The 24,601-nt window shown below is 45.3% G+C and overlaps 1 protein-coding gene across 1 annotated transcript; it reads left to right on the forward strand.

The window, feature by feature from the left end:
• Positions 1-6,888: 6,888 nt before the first annotated feature.
• CCT8L2 (chaperonin containing TCP1 subunit 8 like 2) lies at positions 6,889-8,596 on the forward strand. The gene is given in 2 exon segments (XM_069461689.1): positions 6,889-8,573; positions 8,575-8,596. Coding segments are annotated over 2 exon segments (1,707 nt in total).
• Positions 8,597-24,601: the final 16,005 nt, after the last annotated feature.

A 24,601-nucleotide genomic window follows, 5' to 3' on the forward strand; every position in this document is an offset into this window, starting at 1 on the left:
CTTTTTTTATTTTTAGTAGAGACGGGGGGTGGGGGGGGGTCCTCACTCTTGCTTAGGCTGGTCTCGAACTCCTGGCCTAGTGATCCTCCCGCCTCAGCCTCCCAGAGTGCTAGAATTACAGGCATGAGCCCCCACGCCCCGCCCACATTCTACTTTAAATAAAGTACATTTTCAAAATTGGATTATTGATCCGAGTGTTTATCTGTGTTCATTCTGAAATTAGAATATTCATTTCCACTGTGAGTTTCATATGCATAAAATTACATATCAGGATAATTTACTTTGAGTCACTTCTTCAGCCCCTCTGAGAATTTGTCAGTATATACAGATTGTAAGTCACTCCTGCTATAGAGTTAAAAGGAAACAGAAGGACTAGGAGCAGAAAAGTGGGTAGAACTAGAGGTTTGTGCAGTAATTCTTCTGGAAAGATAAAAGATGATGAAGGTGAGTAAACCCAGCCTCAAATCTCCATTCCTTCGGCCACTGTGAGCAGACAGGGAGTTGGGATCTGTTTTAAGACAATTGATAGCAGGCTCTTTGGCATAAAATTATCCTGGGTATAGCAAATAAAATATAACCCAGGAAGCCGAGGAAGAATTCAAGGAATACTTAGTCAACATAAATAAAAGTCTTCCAGAGATGTTTTTTCTCAGTCATCCAAATTACACAGCTCTAAGACCACAATGGCAAAAATCCAGGGGCAGGTAGCTGAGGTTCTGCAAAATTATAAAATCAGAAAGGCCTGAGCATCTGGACACAGGGCCAAATGCAATAAAACAGCATGTCTACTTTCCAGTAAGTATACATGTTAAATTGCATTTTTAAATATGGTAGATGTACACTAAACAGTTAACAGCAATCATCTCTGAAGGGTTGAATTACAAGGGTCTTTCACTTTCTAGAATATTTGAATCTTTCAGAGCACATACAGTAATCTTTTCATCATAAAGTAATATATATTTTTTAAATGTGGGGATGTTGGGTGAGGGTTGTTATCTGTAACAAATAAAAATGAACCACTCAGGAAACTATATGCAAGGGAGATTCTTAGAGTCTGGCAAACAAGTGACAGTGAATAAAAATTGATACTACAGTATCCCTTCTTTCTAATGGAAGGCCTATCAAATGTCACTGATATGGTCTTTATTTACAGTGTAGTCATTATTGTTTTAGTGAATGTAAAAATATTTATAAGGCTCTTCCACAGGTTTACAACTAAATGTCCATCTCTTTCGTTTTCCCATAAGGTCTTAAATTCCTGAGGGTTTCGTAGTAAACAAGTTTTTGCAGTTGTGGAAGGATCAATGAATACTTAAATTTTAGATGTTATAATTTTTGTCATATTTTTACTGTTAAAGTTGCACTTTTTTTTGTTTGTTTGTTTTGTTTTTTGAAGACAGAGTCTCACTCTGTTGCCCAGGCTAGAGTGCTGTGGCATCAGCCTAGCTCACAGCAACTTCAAACTCCTGGGCTCAAGCGATCCTCCTGCCTCAGCCTCCCGAGTAGCTGGGACTACAGGCATGCGCCACCATGCCCGGCTAATTTTTTCTGTATATATTTTTAGTTGTCCATATAATTTCTTTCTATTTTTAGTAGAGATGGGGTCTCGCTCTTGCTCAGACTGGTCTCAAACTCCTGACCTTGAGCGATCCACCCGCCTCGGCCTCCCAGAGTGCTAGGATTACAGGCGTGAGCCACTGCGCCTGGCCAAAGTTGCACTTTAAAGAGTTGCAGTCATAGTCTATTATTTTTGTCCTTTATTTTTCAATAGAAAAAAGGTTTTAAAAAGAATTGTAATCAGTTAAAATTAGTTCATGTTTAGTCCACAGTGCATTTTTGGTTTTAAAAATTCATATTGCGCTGGGCAAGGTGGTGCACATCTTATGGGGGAGGCTGAGGTAGGAGAAGCGCTAGAGACCAGGAGCTTAAGACATGACTGCGCCTGTGAATGCCCTCCATCCTGGCCAACACAGCAAGACCCTGTCTTTAAATAAATAAAATTTTTTTTAAATTTCAAATTGCTTTACATAAGTTATTTCTGGAATGTTTATCATATACCTGTGTGATGGAAAAGTTAAAGGAAGAAACTGAGAAGGAAACAAACAGAACAATCATCTTCAAAAGTAATCTATATGTAAGAGTATGAGGCATCAGTAGATGTTTTGCAGTACATTTTACATAAATATGAATCTTGCCCTTGAGGGAACTAGAAAACAGACATGGAAGAATGTACAAATAGAAATATTAAATATTTACATCCATTGTATACAAGACCATAGTTTTAAAAGAAATGCATCTGTGGGATTTAGGGGGAAGGACAGGGTGAGAGAAATCATAGCAAACAGCTATGTCTATTCAGAAGAGGGTGGCACAGAAAACATTTTGCTGGCAAGTGCCATAAACTAGAAATTTTCAAGTGACAAGCGGTGATTATGATCACTGTGAAAAAGGTCTCTCCCTCTTCTTTCTCCCCAGCCCTCTCCCCTCTCTTTCCCACACACTTTCTCAGATTCAGCTCCTTTATAGATATACAAGACTACTGCTAGATGCCTACGGCTGCCACAACAAAGTCTCACAAACTGGGTGGCTTAAAACAAAAGAAATTTATTCTCTCAGAGATCTGGAGGCCAGAAGTCCAAACTCAAGGTGTCAGCAGAGCCAGTTCCTTCTGGGAGGCTCTGAGGAAGAGTCTTTTCCATGCCTCTCAGCTTCTGGTCATTGCCACAAACACTGGTGTTCCTCGTGGTGTAGACCTGTCACTCCAGTCTCTGCCTCTGTCATTCGATGGCCTTCTTCCCTGGGCCTCTCTGTGTCTTCCCCTGGCATTCTCCTGTGTGTCTGTCTCCTCTCCTCTGCTTTAAGGGACCCCAGTCATATTGGACGTAGGGCCCACCTCATTCCAGTATGACCTCATCTTCATTAATCACATCAGCAAACAACCCAATTTCCAAATAAGGTCAAATTCTGAGGTTCCAGGAGGATGTGAATTTGGGGGGAATACTCTTCAATCCAGTATCACTACCAAACAGCCTATTACGGGTGCTAACCCACAGACCAAAATGCATGTTGTTACAAAAATTTATATAAAAGGGCTAACTGCATGCAAACTTTTCCTGGCACAAGAAAAAAAAAATTACATTTTATTTTAAATCTAATATATTTATCTGAAGGATAAATAAAACCCTTCAAAGTGATTTTAACAATGACAAGTTCCACATGGTAAAAAATACAATTGTGATTTGGTAGTTCTGTGGTCAGTTTGATCTGTACAGGGGTAAATCAAGAAAATTCAGTCTAAAAGTTACTGTTTGGGGCCTGTTTTATGACAGTGGCTGTCTTTGGGGGTCACAGACAATGATCTTCACGGTCCCCTGTTCTATGCAGTCGCGCAGGAGAGGATTTTACAACACAACATTCTGTACTCTTGCATCAGCAGTGGGACGTACAGTCCCGCTTACCACCCTGCAGGCTGAAGCCCAAAGCCCTTGGCACCGCTAACTAGGTCCTGGAGAGCCCCTGTGCCTGGCAGCCACCGTGCTCAGCTCCCCTCCACGCCTGTCCTTGCCACCCAGACTCCAGTCTTCAGAACTACTTTTGATGGACAACAAACTTCAGGACGACAAACATCCCAGGCTGTCCCCATCCCACTCCCGCTTTCCACGTGGCCAGTTCCTACTTCCTTTTGTTTCATTTTCTTCAGCTCTCAGTCCAGACCTCTGCTGTCCCATGAGGATGGCTATGTGTCCCCCTAGGTGCTTCCACAACACCTCGCACCTTCCCCAGTCACAGCTCTCGTCGCCTGCAAGGACAGAGCACGATTCCCTGTCTGCATCCACCCTCAGCCCAGCAGAGGCAGCGACAGTGACCCGCCTTGTCTACCCTAACATTCAGCAGCAGCGGCTCCACAAGTGGTTGTGGAATAAGTGAAATAAATATGAAAATGTATGTTAGGTGTTAGAAAAAGAGTTAGGATGATTCTTTACAGGAGTGTTTGTTTTTTATTTTAATTTTATGTTTTTTTTTTTTTTTCCAGAGTCTCGCCCTGTCACCCTGTGTAAAGTGCAGTGGCATCATCATAGCTCACTGCAGCCTCCAACTCCTGGCTCAAGTGATCCTCCTGCCTCAGCCTCCCGAGTAGCTGGGACTACAGGCGCCCATCACCACACCTGGCTAATTTTTCTATTCTTAGTAGAGGCAGGGTCTCCATCTTGCTCAGGCTGGTGTCGAACTGCTGATCTCAAGCAGTCTGCCCAACTCAACCTCCCAGAGTACTAGGATTACAGGAATGAGCCACCACATCCAGCCAAGGAGTGCTTTTTTTTTTTTTAACAAAAGAAACTCTATCTTTATAGACAATGTATACATGCATACTTTGCTACATTTTTTTTTGGTTGTTACCTTTTACGTTTTTTTTCCCTTGACACAGAGTCTTGCTCTGTCATCTGGGATAGACAGCAGTGGCCTTATCACAGCTCACTGCAACTTCAAACTCCTGGGCTTAAGCCATCCTCCTGCTTAAGTCAGCCTCCCAGGTAGCTAGGACTACAGGTACATGCCACCACACCTGGGTAATTTTTTCTATTTTTTTTTGCAGAGACAAAGTCTTGCTATGTTGCTCAGGCTAGTTTTGAACTCCTGGCCACAAGTGTCTCTCCCACCTGGGCCTTCTAAAGTGCTGGGATTACAGGCGTGAGCCACCAACCCTGACTACTACCTTTTACATTTCGACAACGATACAGGCAAGTCATCTTTGCTCCCTTAACCAACATTTGTTATGTGACACTCCCCTCAGTGTTACAGGCTTTCAGAAGCCTGGACATGGAAGCTTGTTTCTAATGGAGTTTCTAACGGAGTCTCCAAAATCAAGAGGTCAAAATAGTCATCCATGGTCTTCAGACAAATGATATGTCCTTAGAAACATTTCTCTGAGCCAAGATAATGTTGAAGGGGAAATTATTACAGAATAGCACATAATATGTGTCATATAATCTGCTTATGTAAAATTGTGTGAATCTATAATTCTCTGTGTGTGCATATAATATATGTAAAGGAGTAATGCTCATCAAAATGTGAACAATGGTTATTTCTGGGTTGAGATTCCAAATGATCGCTACTTTCTTTGCACCTTTTAACTTTTATAATGAATGGCTATCTTTACAAAGTTTTTCAAAGGAAACATTTTTTTCTCCAAAATTATCTCCTTGTTAGCCTTAAATTTAACTTTCATGATGATATATTATATCCCCTGTCCCTTTTTTTGAGACAGGGTAGCATTCCGTGGTGTCAGCCTAGCTCACAGCAACCTCAAACTCCTGGGCTCAAGCGATCCTCTTGCCTCAGGCTCCCGAGTAGCTGGGACTACAGGCACATGTCACCATGCCCGGCTAATTTTTCTATTTTTAGTAGAGACAGGGGGAGGGCTGGGGGAGGGGGTCTCGCTCTTGCTCAGGCTGGTCTCAAACTCCTGAGCTCAAGAGATCCTCCCGCCTCGGCCTCCCAGAGTGCTAGGATTACAGGCGTGAGCCACCGCGCCCGGCCTTCCCTTTTCTTTTTGGCCATGGTCTCCTCTGTGGAAATACTAAGCCAATGCCCACTGTGCTATGACGACTCCTGACTTGTGTCATCATCTTCTCAGGGACATCTGCCATTAACCAAAGCAGCAGGGTTTTTCCAAAGGAAAATGGTATTGCACTGTCTGTCCCTTAATCTTAATAGATACATTTATCATTTCCACCTGGTGCTCTACCTAACACCTGTCAGATGCGCAGTTCATTTGGTACAAACCTGTTTCCACTGCTATCTCTAAATTCCTGTCTTTGTGTTCCTCACTACCTTGAGCACAGCGAGTGCTCAGTAGACATGTTAAACTGAGGCAGAAGCATGTTGCTCCAATAGGCTCTACCTGAGGAAAGGAGGGAGGAGAGGAGTGAGGGAGGGAAGGAAGAAGGGAAAATGGAGAGAAATAACTAAAATTCTAAGGGCTGAGGGGAGGGTGGGGGGGCGATAAGCATTTAGGCCTCAGGGCCCAGCTCAGCTCACCGTGGCCTCCTACCTCCCTACCACGAGGCTGCTTGCTTCGTCCTCCTCTGGGTCCATGTCTATTTGTACATCTGTGGGTTGTCAGCATCTTCCCCTCCCTTGTCTTTACCAGCCTCTGCCAGCTCAGTGACATCACTGGCACTGGGAATTGTCACACAGGCATACACACTGTGCAGCCTCCCACACCTGCACCCTGACAGACCAACAGGCACCTTAAGGAACCTGATAAACAGAACAAACTGATAAGGTAGCCAAAATGGCAAAGGCAGACAGACAGCAAAACATGGCTAGTATTACACAGCACTGCAAGAGAAAGCAAAACAAAACACAGACATCATCTCTCCATTCCCTCTCAACCCTCCCCCCACCAAAAACCCAGCTTCATCAGGAATTTGAAGTCGGTAGGTATTTTCACCTGATTTCCTCTTCATTGTCTCCAAAGTTGAAACAGAAGTTTCAGGCCTGGTGCGGAGGTGTGTGTACCTCCACTGCTGACAACAAGGCCTGTCGTCTACCTGCTGGAGGGGCCTCCCCTATCCTAACCATCCTTCTGTGACCTCATTCCCTACCCCTGTTCCATTTGCCACTTTGTGACTTCATCAGTTAAAGATCCTGTTTCAGCTACCAAGGTCTGGAGATTCCCAAAGCCCAGTTCCTCTACAGAATCAATTCGGGGCTGGTTTTAGGGCTGAGCTCTCTGCTGATCATCCCGGGGCGCACTCGGGAGCACCCATCCAGGTTGGCATCTTCATATTTCAGTTGATGGGCGTCTGGCTCCTTGTTTCCACTGACCCCTTGAGTACCTTCTGTGCCTGGTGTCAAGGTGACCCCTGCTGCTGTTTCTAGAGCATGTCTGCAGCACACAGTGATCTCCCCTCTGCTCAGGCCACGGACAGCAGAGTCCCTTCAGCCCTGGTGCTGCCCCAGCGTTTGGAGCGGAGCCCGAGGGAGGGCCCCGGGAGCCCGGGGGAGGAGGGGCAGCACCTGCTGAGCAGCACGGCCGCAGTGCAGACCCTGGCCAGTGTCATCCGGCCTTGCTACGGCCCGCATGGCCGGCAGAAGCTGCTGGTGACCTTTAAGGGAGAAACAGTGTGCACGGGGCATGCCGCTGCCATCCTCAGGGCCCTGGAGCTGGAGCACCCAGCGGCCTGGCTCCTCCGGGAAGCAGCCCAAACCCAGGCAGAGAACAGTGGGGATGGCACGTCCTTCGTGGTCCTTCTGACAGAAGCCCTGCTGCAGCAGGCAGAGCACCTGCTGAAGGCCGGCCTGCCTCGTCCCCAGCTCCGGGAGGCCTACGCCACAGCCACCGCGGAGGTCCTGACCACACTGCCCACGCTGGCCATCCGGTCTCTGGGTCCTTTGGAAGATCCGTCCTGGGCCCTCCATTCTGTGATGAACACCCACGCCCTGTCCCACACGGACTACTTGACCAAGCTGGTGGCCCACGCGTGCTGGGCTACCAGGGAGCAGGACGGCAGCTTCAGGGCTGAGCAGGTCGGGGTGTGCACACTGCAAGGAGGGACGCTGGGGGACTCCTGCCTCCTCCCAGGGTTGGCGATGTCCGGGAAGCTCTGTGGGCAAATGACCGTCGTGTTAAGTGGGGCCAGGGTGGCTCTCTTTGCTTGCCCCTTTGGTCCTGCCAGTTCAAACGTGCCGGCAACTGCCCGTCTCTCTAGTTCTGCTGACCTGGCTAAATTTAGGAAAGGAAGCGAGCAGTTAATAGAAAAGCAAGTAGCCCAGCTGGCAGCCATGGATATTAACGTGGCAGTGGTATGGGGGGAAATCGATGAGAAGAGCCTCACCCTGGCGGACAAGCACTGCATCATGGTGATTCAAGCCAGGTCCCGGGCGCAGATGGCTTACCTCAGCAAGGTGTTCGGCACACCGGTGCAGCTTCGCCTGCTGCCTCCCCAGAAGCCAGGGAGGTGCCAGAGGGTTTACAGACAGGAGCTGGGAGAAGACGTGGCTGTGGTATTTGAGTGGGAAGGGACAGGCACACCTGCCCTCACCGTGGTCCTCAGGGGAGCCACACCCCAGGGGCTGCGGGGCGCAGAGCAGGCTGTCTACCACGGCATCGATGCCTACTTCCAGCTGTGTCAAGATCCCAGACTGATTCCAGGAGCAGGGGCCACGGAGATGGCTCTGGCGAAAATGCTGTCAGATAAAGGAAGCAAACTGGACGGGCCCAACGGTCCTGCATTCCTCGCATTTGCAGGGGCCCTGAGGTCTCTTCCTAAAACCTTGGCAGAGAATGCAGGCTTAGTTGCCTCTGATGTGATGGCAGAAATGAGTGGAGTTCACCAAGTTGGGAACTTCCTCATTGGAGTGGGAGCCGAAGGGACAATAAATGTGGCCCAGGAGGGGGTGTGGGACACCCTGACGGCCAAAGCCCAGGCGCTTCGAGCAGTAGCTGAGGTGGTGCTGCAGCTCGTGATGGTAGATGAAATTGTAGTGGCCAAGAGAAGTCCCACATATCCGCAGGTCTTGCCTCCTGACTCTAAGACAAAGAAACACCCACCTCCTATGAAGAACAAGAATCCTTGGAATGAATAAGTAACAACATCTTCAATAAAATGCGGATTGCCAAGGAGGGCAGAATCACCCCGAAAATGAATGTTTGCCTTATTTATTTCCTTCCTGTTTGGTACTTTAGAGTCAGTTTCTATAGATAAAAACAACATGAGGGAACATAAAAGTTCTTTTCCCTGACTTTCCTTCTGATTATTTTTCATTTCCTGTTTCTTTCCAATCAGATTCTATTCCTTTCCTATGACAACAGCAGGATTCAACTCTATTTTAAAGATTTTTAAATTGAGTGCCTATCTGAGCTTTGGGGATGCAAAAAAAGTACAGTAATCCCTTCCCAAGTACCTGAGCACTCCTGGCGTGATAGTCGGATGTATGTGGGCTTATGTCGAGATGCCACTTTAGCACTCTGAAAACATCAGTGGCCAGTCATTCCTGCTGTGGTTATTTGAAAAAAGAAAGGAATACCATTTTAAGGCAAAAAAAAAAAAAAAAAGGTAGGAAAAGAAGCTGGTAGCAGGTGGAAATTTAATTTTTTTTTTTAAGTCTAGTACATAGATCCCAGAAGAACACACTTCTTAGGCCTGGGCTAAGGTTGCTGTGTAGGCGAGGCGAGTGCTGGGCAGACGGGGACCCAGGATTGGACGTCCCTGGGCATTAAAGAGGGGTCTAGCGCAGAGCTGAGTGGGTTCCGCACAGATTATCCAAAGCTTTTTCCACTTTAGCCATTCAAGTTATTCTGCCTCTTCAGGACAAAAGCAGAACCTAGGGGCAGAATCTAGGAAATGGGAAGCTGAAATCTCTAAAAACCCTAAAAACAAAAAAAGCATTAGACATTTGGGGAGAGGCCAGACTCAAGAAGCCAACGTTTTATAGCATGCGTTTTAACTGCTATTAATAAAGCAGAACAAAGTTTTAAGCTTCCTGCTGGAACTCTAAAGAAGGAAAGTCCTGAAAAGCTTTTAATGAGCAAAGGGTAGGCCGGGCGCGGTGGCTCACGCCTGTAATCCTAGCACTCTGGGAGGCCGAGGTGGGCGGATCGTTTGAGCTCAGGAGTTCGAGACCAGCCTGAGCAAGAGCGAGACCCCATCTCTACTAAAAATAGAAAGAAATTATATGGACAGCTAAAAATATATATAGAAAAAATTAGCCGGGCATGGTGGTGCATGCCTGTAGTCCCAGCTACTCGGGAGGCTGAGACAGGAGGATCGCTTGAGCTCAGGAGTTTGAGGTTGCTGTGAGCTAGGCTGATGCCACGGCACTCACTCTAGCCTGGGCAACAGAGTGAGACTCTGTCTCAAAAAAAAAAAAAAAAATGAGCAAAGGGTAAGTAGAAATGCATAGAACTATGTTCATTACTAATTTGAGAAATATAAAATACCATTGATACACCTTTATGTGTTTTGTCTTCATCCTTACCTTTTAGTGATTACAACTAAGGGCTTTCCTATTTGTTATCTCTTGCTCTCAAGTTCCCAGTTGTTCCCACAAAGTCTCAAACTCCATAATAATAGTGATGATGGCACAAATAGTAAACATTTCAAAGCAGTTCAAAGGCACTTTACATAAATTTACATAACAAGACCCAGCTCTACAAAAAATAAAAAGATTAGCCCAGTGTGGTGGTGCATGCCTGCAGTCTCAGCTACTTGGGAAGGAGAGGAAGGAGAATCACTTGACCCCAGGAGTTCCAGGCTGCCATCAGCTATGATTGGGCCACTGCACTCCAGCCTGGGTGACAGAGTGAGACCCTGTCTCAAAAATATAAAAAAATATAGCCGGACATGGTGGCGAATGCCTGTAGTCCCAGCCACTCGGGAGGCTGAGGCAGTAGGATTGCTTAAGCCCAGGAGTTTGAGGTTGCTGTGAGCTAGGATGACGCCATGGCACTCACTCTAGCCCGGGCAACAAAGCGAGACTCTGTCTCAAAAAAAAATATATACATATATATATATAAATAAAAATAAAATTATTTAATCACCCAAACAACTTTGTGAGAAAGAAACTTGACTATCTCTCAGTTTCAGGGCACACCACTGAGATTTAGAAAACGTAATTGACCAATGTTAAGTAAGTAAAACAGGGAAACCCATTCTCTCATGCATTGTTTTATTGCCCCAATCATAAATTTTTCCATTTTGGATGTTTTCCTATGATTAGGGGAGAAAGTGTGTCTCAAAATGCCCCTTTCAAAATTTTTACAATTATTGTGTTTTTTAAATCAGATAAAAGCCATGTTTATATTGTAAAAATATGAAGATGGCTCCTCCTGCTCACAGAAAACATTTTAGTTATAAATCCAAGACACACGCAGGCCAAAAATATGATGTAGTATATTTTAAATGTCCTAAAAGTTTGATACACAAGGGACTTTTCAATAATTTCTTTGGGGGGAAATCACCTTGCAACATTTCATTACCATCTCCTTTTTCCCTAGACAGAGAGACAGACACACAATTGTGTATCTGAAAAAGCAAGTTAAAAGTAACATCAAGAGCAGCCTTACTAGGGACAAAGTGTAGCAGATACAAATTTAATTGGCTTATGTTGCTAAGAGCTTGAAAGGTAAAAACACCTGACTTAAATTTGAAACTTGAAGAGACAGAATGCTTGTGTCTTACAGGGAGAGGTCCAGGAGCTTGTGCTACTGAAGTCCCCTGATTTGCTCTGTTTCCTATCCACCCCAGGACTGGTTTAGTCTGCTCTTCAATTCTGTGCATGGACTGCCAAGTATCCTTTGTGAATTAAAAATCTTAAACTCACCGCCCCCAACAGCTGACTGGATGGACCCCCCCCATTGGCCAAGGGGACCCCAGAAATACTCTAAAGCTGAGGTGTTGGCCATGAAAAGGGAGGTCAGACATTCATCATGCCCTCCCTTCCCTTCCTGGAGATGTCCTTTGTAACTCATTTGCAGGCCTAAGGCTATAAAAGACAAAGCTTAAATCACACCTGCAGGTCATCAGTTACTTAACAGCTCACTTGAATCTGGGGATATAGCTGGTGACTTGTCTCTGATCAACAGACTTCCTTACCTTACCTTAAAACATTCCAAACCTTTAGACAAAGTTTCATTTCTTTCTTTCTTTCTTTTTTTTTTTTTTTTTGAGACAGAATCTCACTCTGTTGCCCAGGCTAGAGTGCCATGGCGTCAGCCTAGCTCACAGCAACCGCAAACTCCTGGGCTCAAGCAATCCTCCTGCCTCAGCCTCCCAAGTGGCTGGGACTACAGGCATGCGCCACCATGCCCGGCTAATTTTTTCTATATATATTTTTTAGTTGTCCAGATAATTTCTATTTTTAGTAGAGACGGGGTCTCACTCTTGCTCAGGCTGGCCCTGAACTCCTGACCTCCAGCAATCCTCCTGCCTCGGCCTCCCAGAGTGCTAGGATTGCAGGCAGGAGCCACCGCACCTGGCCAAAGCTTCATTTCTTTAACCAATTACAAATGAAAGCATCCTTAAACCCACCTATAACCTGTAAGCTCCCACTTTGAGATGTCCACTTTTTCGGACCGAACCAATGTATGCCTTCCATGTATTGATTTATGGCATTACCTGTAACCCCTGTCTTCCTGAAATGTATAAAACCAAACTGTAACCCAGCCCCAGCATGTCCACTTGCTCAAGGCTTCTTGGGCGTTGCTTCAGGCCATGGTCCTCAAATTTGGCTCAGAACAAATCTCTTTAAATTATTTTACAGAGTTTGGCTTCTTTTCTGTTGACACCTTCATATAAATCTCCTTGAGTTGGCCAGAGCTGGATTCCTCTTCTTGTAATCTAGAGAACATTAACTGCTCCAGAAGGGAAGAAAATGTTACAAAACAGCCCAGGTGATTTCCATGGGCAGCTGGCAGGAAGGGCTTTGGGAAGAGGATAGAATAGAAAGTTGTTCTAAGGTGAAAGTGTTTGAATTTGGGGTTTCTTTTAGCATCACTTGAGGGCCATCTCCTGTCTCCCAACCTATCTTCTAAGCTCTTGCAACTTAAACTGTGATCCATGAACCAGCAGTATCAGCATCATTCAGGAGCATGTTAGAAATGCAGAGTCCCAGGTGTCCCCCATCAGCACCCTGTGCCATCGGTGTGTATGTTAAAGCTTGAGGAACAGTGACCTCAGCAATAATCCCAATGGCTATTCCTTGATTATGCCTAGAATTTATGTAGCCTCTTTGGTACCACATTTAACTGTCCTTTTCTTTATTTTTATTTTGTCCTTTTTCTGAAAAATGTCCTTGTCCTGTGTCCTCTTCAAGTGTCAAAACATATGACTCAGACATCACGTCGGCTTCTTTCTCCTACTGATGATGGACAAGTTGACCAGAATATGACCTCAATTTAGTCAGATCTATATCCTGCTTCCAAGGTTATAGGATCAAGGTCTCCTAGCATGCAAGACCTCAATTCTCCAAAGGCCTTGGCTTTGGGCTTGGCTACATGTTTCTCTTCCAAGACGTGCTTCTCTTCAATTCAGAAGCAGTTCAGTTTCAGAAATGACAACTCCTAGAGTACATTCTCTACAAGACTTGCAGTTGGTGACTTGCCTGTTTTCCCATCCCAGATCCCTTTTAGCTTTGAGATGTTGCTTTATGGTGCTCTGAGCTGATCTGGCAAGCAGACAGCAAAAGCCAAGATCTGGAGAAAACAGGGAATGAAAGTGAGAGCTTCTGAGTCCTGGGAAATAAAGGAGATGGGAGCCTGACGCGGATGGGGAAGGTTGGGGCTGAGCCCTGCAAACTGTTCATCCATTTAGGCAGCAGAGAGCATCGACCTAAGACTTCACACTCCAAAAATATTGGAGTTCTGACAAAGAAAAAGTCATCAATTTCAAACTATGAAAAGAAGTATGCAGCCTGAGCAAGAACAAGACACTGTTAAGTATTAACTGGCAGGCTATTTCCCGTGCGATACTTGTACTTACTTACCAGGGTGCTGCTGCCCAGAGGGAAAGCTGTCCCTGCTGCACTAAAATGCCAAAACTTGCAGTAGACACAGAGATTCCAAAAGTAGCTGCTCCGACTCGTCCCCTAAAACATTACACACTGTTCCTCTCCCCACAGGCCCCCCTACAAAGGTTAAAGATCTTCTTTCCTAACCGGGGAGGAAGAGGAAGAAGGTTAGGGGGGGAATGAGAGAGACAGTAGGATCTCAGAGGGATTCTGGTCACCTCCCAGTAGGCTCCAAGGAGTGGGATGGGGAAAGGATGGTATTATAAAAGCTCCAAAAGTATGAGGCTCCGAGAACAGAGGAGTCTCTGCTTCCAATTTGGAACCCTGGGGCCCCTGAGAAGTTCTGTGTGCCAACATGACCTGACCCAGAGCTGTAGAGCAGGAATGGCTGGGCCCAGGGGCAGAGGCGGAGCCAGGGTGGCTGAAATGATGGTCTGTGGCGCAGAGCAGCCTCAGAGAGCAGCCAGAGTTCCCTGTGCTGGGATAAGTGCCTGTCAGGGACTTGAGGGTGTGACCCCTGAACCCTGAGGGCATTTCAAGGTCATAGCAAGAGATAGGATTGTAAATTTTATCAGAGGTCAGAGAAAGACCCGCAGGACTCCAATATGTTGTGTCAGCCCATGGACTGGAGGCTAATCTGGGGGTGCAGGAGAGAAGGTGAAGAAGGAGATGAAGAACTGACTTGGTTTGGAGTGATGGAGAAAAATCATGAATTATTCCAACCGGCAGAAGGGGCTGGAAATAGAAATAGTGAGATTATTTAGTTATAAAAAGATAGTACACATACTTCCTACACAGTTGGGTTCAGGCCGTGAAAATTCAAATTCTACAAATGTGAATATCGAATGAGGACTTCAGACACTGTTCCCCACGTACTACCAACAGAGTTCGACAGTGGCTACTGTGGTGCTATGTAAGAGAGACCCGATACCTGTTAGCTAAACAACGGTAATCTTTCTGTAACACAGCACATATTTGAGATGCACTTTTATATATTATATAGGTCGAAAAAAACAGCTCTCTAAAAGTTTTCTTTTAACTCACTGAATGCATCATAAAGGAAAGGTGGATCCCAGTGAGTTCAGGGAACATATGCCTCTCCAGAATGAAAAACGTTTGCATATCAAGATCAACATTCATTTTTTTAAATGTCTTAACACTTATGTATTCTGCCTCCTTTGCCCACTGACTCCAAAACCCTAGCATTGTAGAGTCCCCCCCCACCCCCTGCTCCCCACCCCCATGCACACACTGCGGCTCCTGACCTGATTTTACCCTCTTGGCAAGAACCCCAAGTTCTAGAACAGCATCTCCTCTTCAGAACAGAACAAGGTCTATCAGCTAATCTAAGACTTCCCTGTGTAGATGCAAAATATTACATTTCATATTTCATTTCTATGTTCATTTTGATTGAAAACTTTCTACTTTAATTTTATTAGTGTAATTTTGTTTATAAAAGGCTGAAATACTGTTTCACGTGAAAAATATTTTCGAAAACTATTTGTGATGCTTTCTACATTAATTTTTTTTTTTTTTGACAGAGTCTCACTCTGTTGCCCAGGCTAGAGTGAGTGCTGTGGCGTCAGCCTAGCTCACAGCAACCTCAAACTCCTGGGCTCAAGGGATCTTTCTGCCTCAGCCTCCCAAGCAGCTGGGACTACAGGCATGCGCCACCACGCCCGGCTAATTTTTAGTAGAGACAGGGTCTCGCTGTTGCTCAGGCTGGTCTCACATTAGATTTTTTTTTTTTTTTTTTTTGAGACAGAGTCTCTCTCTGTTGCCCAGGCTAGAGTGCCATGGCATCAGTCTAGCTCACAGCAACCTCAAACTCCTGGTCTCAAGCAGTCCTCCTGTCTCATCCTCCCATGTAGCTGGGGACTACAGACAAGTACCATCACACCTGGCTAATTTTTTCTATTTTTAGTAGTTCCAGGCTAATTGTTCTATTTTTTTGTTTGTTTTTTTAGTAGAGATGGGGGTCTTGCTCTTGCTCAGGCTGGTCTTGAACTCTTGACCTTAAGTGATCCTCCCACCTTGGCCTCCCAGAGTGCTAGGATTACAGGCGTGAGCCACCTTGCCCGGCCACACATTAGATTTTAATTTGAGAAGAATCTATACATGTCTTCATTTCTGAAATGAGGCCAAGTACAGTGGCTTGTACTTGTAATTCTAGTACTTTGGGAGGCCAAGGTGGGAGGATCGCTAGAGCCCAGGATTTTGAGAACAGCCAGGGCAACATAGTGAAACTCCATCACTAAAAAAAAAAAAATAGAAAAAACAAATTAGCTGGGTGTGGTGCCATGTGCCTGTAGTCCTACTACACAGGAGGGTGAGGCAGGAGGACGACCTGAGTCCAGCAGTTAGAGGTTGCAGTGAACTGTGATTGTGCCACTGCACGCCAGCGTGGGGGACAGAGGGAGACTCTGTCTCAAATAGTTTTTCAAGAAAATTCCTGAAACTAAATAGGAAACATTAAAAAATATACCCAGATGTTCCTGAAATTTAAAGGCTTTATTCAGATGTTCAGCATCACACCACAAAGACACAATCCATGAAGTCTGATGTGCTAAGGCCACATTCAGAAGATAAGATTTCCTATTTTTGTGTAGATTTTTATTTTGCCCTGTGCTGTGATCTGTACTATGTAGTAGATAATGAGAATTTCATTAAAGACTTAAAATATGGAAAATTAATGCAATAAATATTTATTCAGAGGAAATTTTCTATTTTCTTTTTTATCATATTTTACTTCATTTTCTATTATCTTACAAATTCATTAGGTATAATTACTTTTTCTCCCCCTCTCATATTTTATAATATTTTCTGTACATTCTTTGTTTTTTTCACTGGTTGATTTCAAACCTCGAATCATGTATTTCTCAGCCATTTCCTTATTTCTTTGCCCCTGGTCTCTACTTTTCCATTAATTTCTCTTGGTTCTTATTACAATGAGCAATTCATTTTGTTTGCCTTGTATTTCACCTATGGCTTCTGAAATGCCTGCTCAGGCTTACTCTTTTTCATCTTTGTCAAGTTTATTTTTCCTGGCAGTTTCAGGAGGATAATTCCCTATTTTCTCAACTGCTGGATTTCCTTTTCATAAATTTAATTCCTCTTCTTTCCTTTTTTTTCTCTTTACTGAGCACTTCAGGTTTCATTTTCATAAAGTTTTCCTCCTCTTTTATCTAGTGAATACTTGTAAACTGTCCTATTTTCGACATCCAAATAATGGGCTTCTAGGAGTGCTGACAGCTAAAAATCTCCTCTCATTCTGTATGGAAACAATGGGGTCCTGGATGTCAGTGCAACTACTTATAATATATTTCAAGTCATAGCAGGGTACATTTGGGTTTATTACTATAATTTGAACATTTATTAAGTGTCAACCCAGTGTTAAGAACTACCCAGTGGCCGGGCGAGGTGGCTCATGCCTGTAATCCTAGCACCCTGGGAGGCCGAGGCGGGAGCACAGGATGGTAAAATATAAGAATATTTTGTAAAAGGTTGTCTCTTCCTAGTACTAGATTTGCCCTCCCAAGTCAGGGACTCTCCACTCCTCAAATGTCAGTCAAGGAGAGAATTTCAATTTATAACGAACCACCACACCAATCTCCCATGGTAAGAGCCACTCCCTATGCCACTCCCTAATGGTACACTGAGGGCCACATCTCAACTACACCTTCCCCACCTCGCCCTAACAAGGACACACACACACACACACACTTACTTCACTCTTTCTTAAGTGCCACTATTCATTTGGAGCCAAGTAAGCTTATTCTTTGAAGGTACCCTCCCTTTCCCCTCTTAATGAAGCATCATTACTACACTAATAATAATACCAACATAATGTTTTGCCTAAGAATAGGATTTTTTGCTACTTTAACAAGCCTTTTATATACACATTATCTCATTTGATCCTCATAATAACAGAGTGTAGACTAGACCAGTACTATTGGCCTTACTTTACAAAGAAAGAGAGTCTCCGACTTATCTTTATGGGTGTCAGTTTCCAAGTCTGCCCGATGAAGGTCTGAACCCTGTGACCCCTAAGAATTCTTCCACTTCTAAGGGGGTCACAAATGAAAAGAAAATAAAAAGAATTCTTCCACTTCTAAGATTGTATAATTTCCATAATTTGTCTGAAATCACAAAGTTAGTTAGTGGCAGATTAGGGACCTGAGAGAATGACGTGGTGCCAGGCTGATTCTCTCATACCATATCTTTGCTGGCAACAGCAATAGCTAACAGTTATCAGCTGTCCTATGTGCCCTGCAGGGCACTGTTGAATGCCTACTCAGCATCTGTCGTCCCCTTCCCCATGCCTAAAATATTGAGATCTCATACACACTTAATGGAGAAGCTGACCCCACCCTGCTCCAAGGATGTGCGCTGCTGATTGATTTAACCTGGTCATCATTTTCCATTCGCCTGGCCATGGTCCTTGGGGGACTTGGGGGACTCTGGCCTGGAATGCAGGAACTGAAGTAGCTTCCTCCTAATGGATGTAACTTAGGAAGCATTGGTTTCTAATGCTACTGGCAGCCTCTCTGTGGCCCTGAGGGGAAGCCATGGGATTCTTGTTTGGAACTGATAGCTTGTAGTAGCTAAAATCTATGAGATGTCTATACATATCTTTAAAACTATGAACAGAGGCTGGGCGCAGTGGCTCACGCCTGTAATCCTAGCACTCTGGGAGGCCGAGGTGGGCGGATTGCTTTAGCTCAGGAGACCAGCCTGAGCAAGAGCGAGACCCTGTCTCTACTATAAATACAAAGAAATTAGCCAAACAACTAAAAATAGAAAAAAAGAGTTAGCCGGGCATGGTGGTGCGTGCCTGTAGTCCCAGCTACCCGGGAGGCTGAGGCAGGAGGATCACTTGAGCCCAGGAGTTTGAGGTTGCTGTGAGCTAGGCTGATGCCAGGGCACTCTACTCAGGGCAACAGAGTGAGACTCTGTCTTAAAAACACACACACACACATATATATATATATATAATGTAACTATGAGCAAACAACATAGGCAAAGGCAGATGAGGTCACCAAGACCCAGAGAGGTTACTAGGCTTTGTCCAGCTCTTGGTGCCTGTTTAGAGAAATTAGGATTAAATTCAACTCTCTAGCAGGGTTCTCTTGGCCTCAGCATGTACAGAGTGCCCCTGTGCAAAGATTCCTAAAAAAGATCACACAGAAGTCTAGCTGCTGCATAGAAGCCAGAAGTGTGTTTGAGGGGGAGGAAGGAGGAAGGCAGCAGAGGCCACTTCAGTTCTGCCTTCCTGCCCTGAGGGGATGACTCTTAACCACCTCAAGGGCTGCAGCTGAGTTCCAGGGCTCTTTGCACTGAACCAAGACTCTTTCCCTTCCCCACCCCCACCCTAGGCTCTCAGCCAAGCAAAGAGCCACTGAGACTGCCCTGGGCGAAGGGGCTGCCTGCCAAGTATCTACCCACCTGGGGCCAGGGTAAGGACAAGGCCAGTGACTACATTCAGTGAACAGCTGGAAAAGAAGTGGGCAAAAGGGTGCCCTTGGGGCAACAGGCCTTGATTCTCATGCTCCTTGTCAAAAAATAGCAAAAAATAGGCAGGGCGAGGTGGCTAACACCTGTAGTCCCAGGATTTAGGGAGGCCCAGGCAGGAGGATCGCTTCAGGCCAGGAGTTTGAGGTTGCAGTGAGCTATGATGACAGCATTACACCCTAGCCCAGGCAAAAGAGTAAGATCCTGTCTCAATGATAATAATAATAAACGGCAAGAAATATGCAAATCAAAGAAACACAAAAAATTTACAAAGAGAATATTTTCCCAACGTTAAATATATCTACACAATTTTGCAAGAAGGACAGTTTGGTTAGTCCATTTGATCACCGCTAATTCATTCATTTATTCATCAAGGATTTGTGGAGCTCCTACCTTGTGCCCTGGAGATACTATAACCGGCTCCAGGAAACCCTATATATTTTTATAATCCTCTCCCTTAACTGACTACTTGGCCCTTTGAGTTGTTTCCAAGAAATGATGGACTCCTGGCCTCAAGTGATCCTCCTGCCTCAACAGTCCTCCCAAAGTGCTGGGATTATAAACCTGAGCCACCCACTCCTCTGAAAAGATGGATTTTCAACAAGACAAGGGAATTGAGATTCTGAAGGCCCCAGGGCGATTTCCTGACTGCAGGACTCACCATCCCCCTCCACCTGCCCCAAAGTATGTGGCCCCTCCTTACAAAGCCCGTGATCTGCCTTAGGTGGATTTGAGGCAGCTTCTCCCATTCTCCCAGAGATGTTTGTCGTATTAAAAAATTTCTTTCTTCCTGGGCAATTCCCATTGTCTCAATAATTGGATCTTTGTGCCACCAGCAACTGGATCTAGGCTGAAACTCCTTGTGGTTTCGACAATACAGCTCTGAAAAAACGCAGAAAAGGCCCGTGTCCAGGAGCTCACACCTTAATGGTGGGAGGGAGAAGGAGAACAGACCATAACAAGTAAATAAACATGATGATTTCAGACTATACTAAGTGCTCTAAAGGAAATATTTAATAACAGAAAGTAACAGGTTGGGGGCAGAGAAAGGACCTAGTTCAGTGCATAACCCTGTGGCAAAGAGGTCTTGGCAGAAACGTGGTGTGTCTGGAGCCCAGTGAGCTGAAGGTGCTCCTATAAAGCAGGGATCCTATAAGGCAGGCCCTAGAAAGCCATGGTAGGGAGCTCATGAGGACCCCGGTGGCAGTGGGAAGGCAGCTTGAATAGTTCTGACATTCTTCTGGATATATTAATGAGCCGCGATGGGTGGCCCTGATGGGCCTCCGGAGTCTGACCTGGGTTCACGTTTGAGATCTCCCACTTTAATGACCTTGGGAAAGTTACTTGAGTTTCCTCATTTGAATAATCAAGGATTTCTTGTGCTGGATGTCAAATGACTTGCGTGAGGATTTGCTCCAAACCTCAGCCTCTTTAAGTCAATTTATCCTCACAATCAAAAGCAGCCTTTTACAAAACTAGCTCAAACATTCAAAAACGCACATATAAATTTTAAATTGTTAGAACAGTACTGCATAAACAGTCGAAATAAAAGTAACTTCCTCAGGAAAAGCTGATTATATTGCTGGGATAATCAAGTTTGCCATAGTACTCTCACTTGGTACTTCAAGAACTCCATCTTGATCCTAGGTCTGGCTTGGTCTGGGCGTTCCAGTGCATTTTCTGTTTTAAACACCCAAAGCAATAGATGCTGATATTGACATTCGTCAATTGTATCCTCGCCCCGTGCCTGCTGTGCTGGGAGGGCTGTTCCAGCCGCGGAGTCCGAGGGGACAGGGCGGGGCAGAGGAGAGGGAGAAACCTAGCAGACGGAGCACAAGGCGAAAACCTGGAGAAGGGATTCGCTGCCTCTCATTTGAGGGAAGAAGAAGAATGAGAAGTGCCGAAAAGAAAAAGGAGTCGGGGAGAGGGGGGAAGAGTGGGGGATCTAGAGGCGGGTGGAGAGCGACTGGGCAGGCGCCCCACGGAGCTCGGGCTCCCGCAACGGGCGGAAAGTGGCAGAGGGAGAGACGAGGAGAAAAGGAGAGAGAGAGGAGGACTGGAGGAGGGAAGGACAGAGGCCGGGCCTGAGGAAACGCCCGCGGGGACCCAGCGCAGCGTAGCCAGCGGGGCCCGGCTCCGGAAGGGGGTCTGGAGGGGCGGGGCGCCAGGCGGCACGAGGCCAATGGGAGGGCGAGCCGGGGCGGGGGCGGGCCTTCGGGGACGTGAGCCCAATGGGAAGACGACCTGAGACGGAGGCGGGCCCGAGGTGAGGCGGGGCGCCAGAAGACTCGAGGCCAATGGGACGGCGGGCCTGGGGCGGGGTGAGACGCCACGCCAATGGGAGGGAGAGCTGGAGGGGGCGGGGCGACGGGCGGCGCGAGGGCCAATGGGAGGCCGAGCCGGAGACCGCGGGCCGAGGGCCGCCCCGCGCCGGGGAGAGAGACCCGGAAGGCGGTGGGGGTGGGGAGCCGAGCTGACAACCTGTCAAATCCACTTTAGGACGAACTAGGTCACGCGCTCCCAGAGCCGGGGCGCCCCCACCCCGCGAGGCCTGGCGGGTGGCCCGTGGGCCCGGCCGCGCTCCTTCCTCTTCCTGCCGGCGGAGTGGGGGCGGGGCGGGCCTCGGGGCTCCTGCCTCCCCCGCCGGCCGCGCTGGGCCCCCGCCGCCGCCCGCTCCTTCCCCCGCGGCCTGCACACGCCCGGCCCGGCAGCTGCCCGCTGGGAGCTCGCGGTAGAGACATGGCCCACGCGCGGCGCACGGACTCCCCACGCTCGCGGCCGGCCGACGCCGCGCGGGCCAGCGCTGGGAAGCGCTCGGGGCGGACGGTGCGGGCGGAGGGATCCCGCGTCCAGCCGGGAGGGGCGGCCTCCCGCGGGCCAGGCGGGCGGTGCTTTGTGCCCGGGCAGCGAAGCCGCGCTCTCGTTTCCCGGTGTCCCCAGCCTCTCGTCATTCACGTACTTTCCCTCCCGAGTACGCCCCGCGTCGTTCTCTGATTGTTTCCACGCAAAAGAAATGAAATAAAAGCCTCAATTACAAGTCAGCATTAATCCAGGTCCCGGGGATTATAAATCTGCTCAAACATCACCATGTGGGATTTATGCTCGTGTAATTCTTCTGCCTGGACCATACGTCCATTTCTTTTCAATATGGATTCGTGATAAAGCTGTATCTGTCTTTTTAATGTCTTCAAAATGGATGTTGATGCAGAATCTCTAATCAAGCAATACTCTTAATATATTAATCCTATTCATCATTTTTTCTCGATGCAAATTTGCTTAGAACTTTAGCATTGAGTAGACAGGAAATGTAATGCTTTAATTTTCACTACTTGACCATTCAAATTATGTTAATTTCGCCCCAGAACAAGGTAACGCATTGTTTTGAGTAACAATGACTCATCTCTTCTTCCAAATTATATAAATTGAAGGGGAAAATGTTTAAAAACCTAAAATTTGAATGTTAAATTTGAATATTTGATACAGCAATAATTTGAAATATTTCTTTGCAATATCACAGCATTTTATAATAAAAACATTTCATTTTCATTCAAACATTTCTTTAGCCCACAAATACTTCTTGAATGTTTATATGCAAAGCAATTGCGCTCAAAATATTTTTATTACTTTACGAAGTGTATTTTTCATTAGTAAAAGAATTTTATTTCGTTTTAAATTCCAGCCTTTATTTAAATGCATTGTAGCCACCATAGGGAAGAAAACAGTATATTGTCTATGTACAGACTGTACAGATGTAAATTTTTTATATTTACAAGAAATATGGTCATCAAGAAAGAAAATGATGGGTAAAGTAAAAACTTTAAATTCAACATAAAATGAGCTTATTTATTAGCTGCAGCATTTTTTAACTTCAATTACAATATTTATTAATTTATATTATAATATAGTTATCAATAAAAGGTAGTAATAGAAGTTCAATCTTTTCAATAGAAATTAAAATCTAACATAACAAACCTTTCATATGTGGTTATTATCTTTTCATTATACCTAATTCCTACTGCCAGCTAATTTTCCAAAGGGAGTGGTTGCTCTCTGTTTCAACCAATTGGCAATCTACCAGTGATAGAAGTTCTTAGCCCTCATTGGTATATGAATATGTTATATCTTTTCTCATTTCAAATATTTTGTTACCTATTCCCAGTGAAGACTTTCTTTCCCTCCTCCTCCTCCCCCTCCTCCTCCCCCCTCCTCTTTCTCCTCCTCTTTTTTTTTGTCACACTTTTAATGATAATTAGTACTCACTAAGAAGGCAATAAAACCACAAGTGTTTTTTTTCAAGAAACCAGGAGATTGTCAATAACAGAAAGTCATGTTTTAACACTGTCAAAACATGAGAATGAATTGCATATCACTGTGCAAAAATTGCTGGAAATTTAGCCACTAGATATATTACAATAATAAGAAAAACTACAGAGTTAAAAAATCTAAACAAAATGCAATACTAAAACCATCTTGCTACATTTGAGTGTATTTAACTTCTTTAACAAAGTGTAGAAAATGTAACATTTCTTAAAGTGAGTGTTTTGATATGATGTGTCATCTTTTTTTAACTTCTAATTTCATAAGAAAGCTAACTCCTTCCGTCATTCCTCTCCTCAAATATGAAAATTAGAAACACTCTGCCTTAATAATTTCTTCTGTTGTATCCTTGCTAGCAAATTCTTTTGGAATCAATTTGGGAAATTAATTATTTTTATAAATGGAATTACTATTTTGTCTAAACGCTTCATATATAATTCCTTTTTTTTTTTTTTTTTTTTTTTTTGAGACAGGGTCTTATTCTGTTGCCCAGGCTGGAGTGCAGCAAAGTGATCATAGCTCATAGCAGCCTCAAACTCCTGGGCTCAAGGGATCCTCTCACCTCAGCCTCCCAAATAGCTAGGACTACAGGCTGGAGCTACCATGCTCAGCTGATTTTTCTTACTTTTTTGTAGAGACAGGGTCTGGCAACCCCAAGCTAGTCTTGAACTCCTGGCCTCAAGTGATCCTCCCACCTCAGTCTCCCAGAGTGCTGGGATTACAGGTGTGAGCCACCGCACCCAGTCTGTAATTCCCTTCTGTTAGGAGGATTTTTATAATTCCCTAACAAAATGTCTTGGCACAGTTTTATTCCTCAATTGGTATGAATTTCCTGGACTAGGAGAGAGCAGGAAACCTCCTTACTTCTTTTGTGGAGAAGGGTGGGTGGGTTTACCTTGGTAAAGACATCCTCATGGAAGCCCAGCCTGAACTATGTGGTTGAAAATTCAGCTTGCGCCCAAAGGGGGTTTTCTGTAAATGGGAAACAAATACGCCTTGAGTTAGAGATTACAAACCAATGATCTGCAGAAGTGTTTTGTCTCTCACAATGTTTAGAAATTTTAAAATTAGTTTCCAAGATTTAAAAATTGGGAGACTTCAGATCAATATACAGAATTGTGGCTTCTCTTGAAAATTAGACAGATCTGGCTATTTCTTGCCTGGTTACAAGCTGCTTTTGCTGACTAGCTGCTGCCCTCTTTAGAGGGGGCGTACACTGTATACATCAGGCTCAACGCAGTCATTTTACGTTAGCCACCTG

This window comes from Eulemur rufifrons, chromosome 29 (assembly GCF_041146395.1).
Source record: "Eulemur rufifrons isolate Redbay chromosome 29, OSU_ERuf_1, whole genome shotgun sequence".
Lineage (NCBI taxonomy): Eukaryota > Metazoa > Chordata > Mammalia > Primates > Lemuridae > Eulemur > Eulemur rufifrons.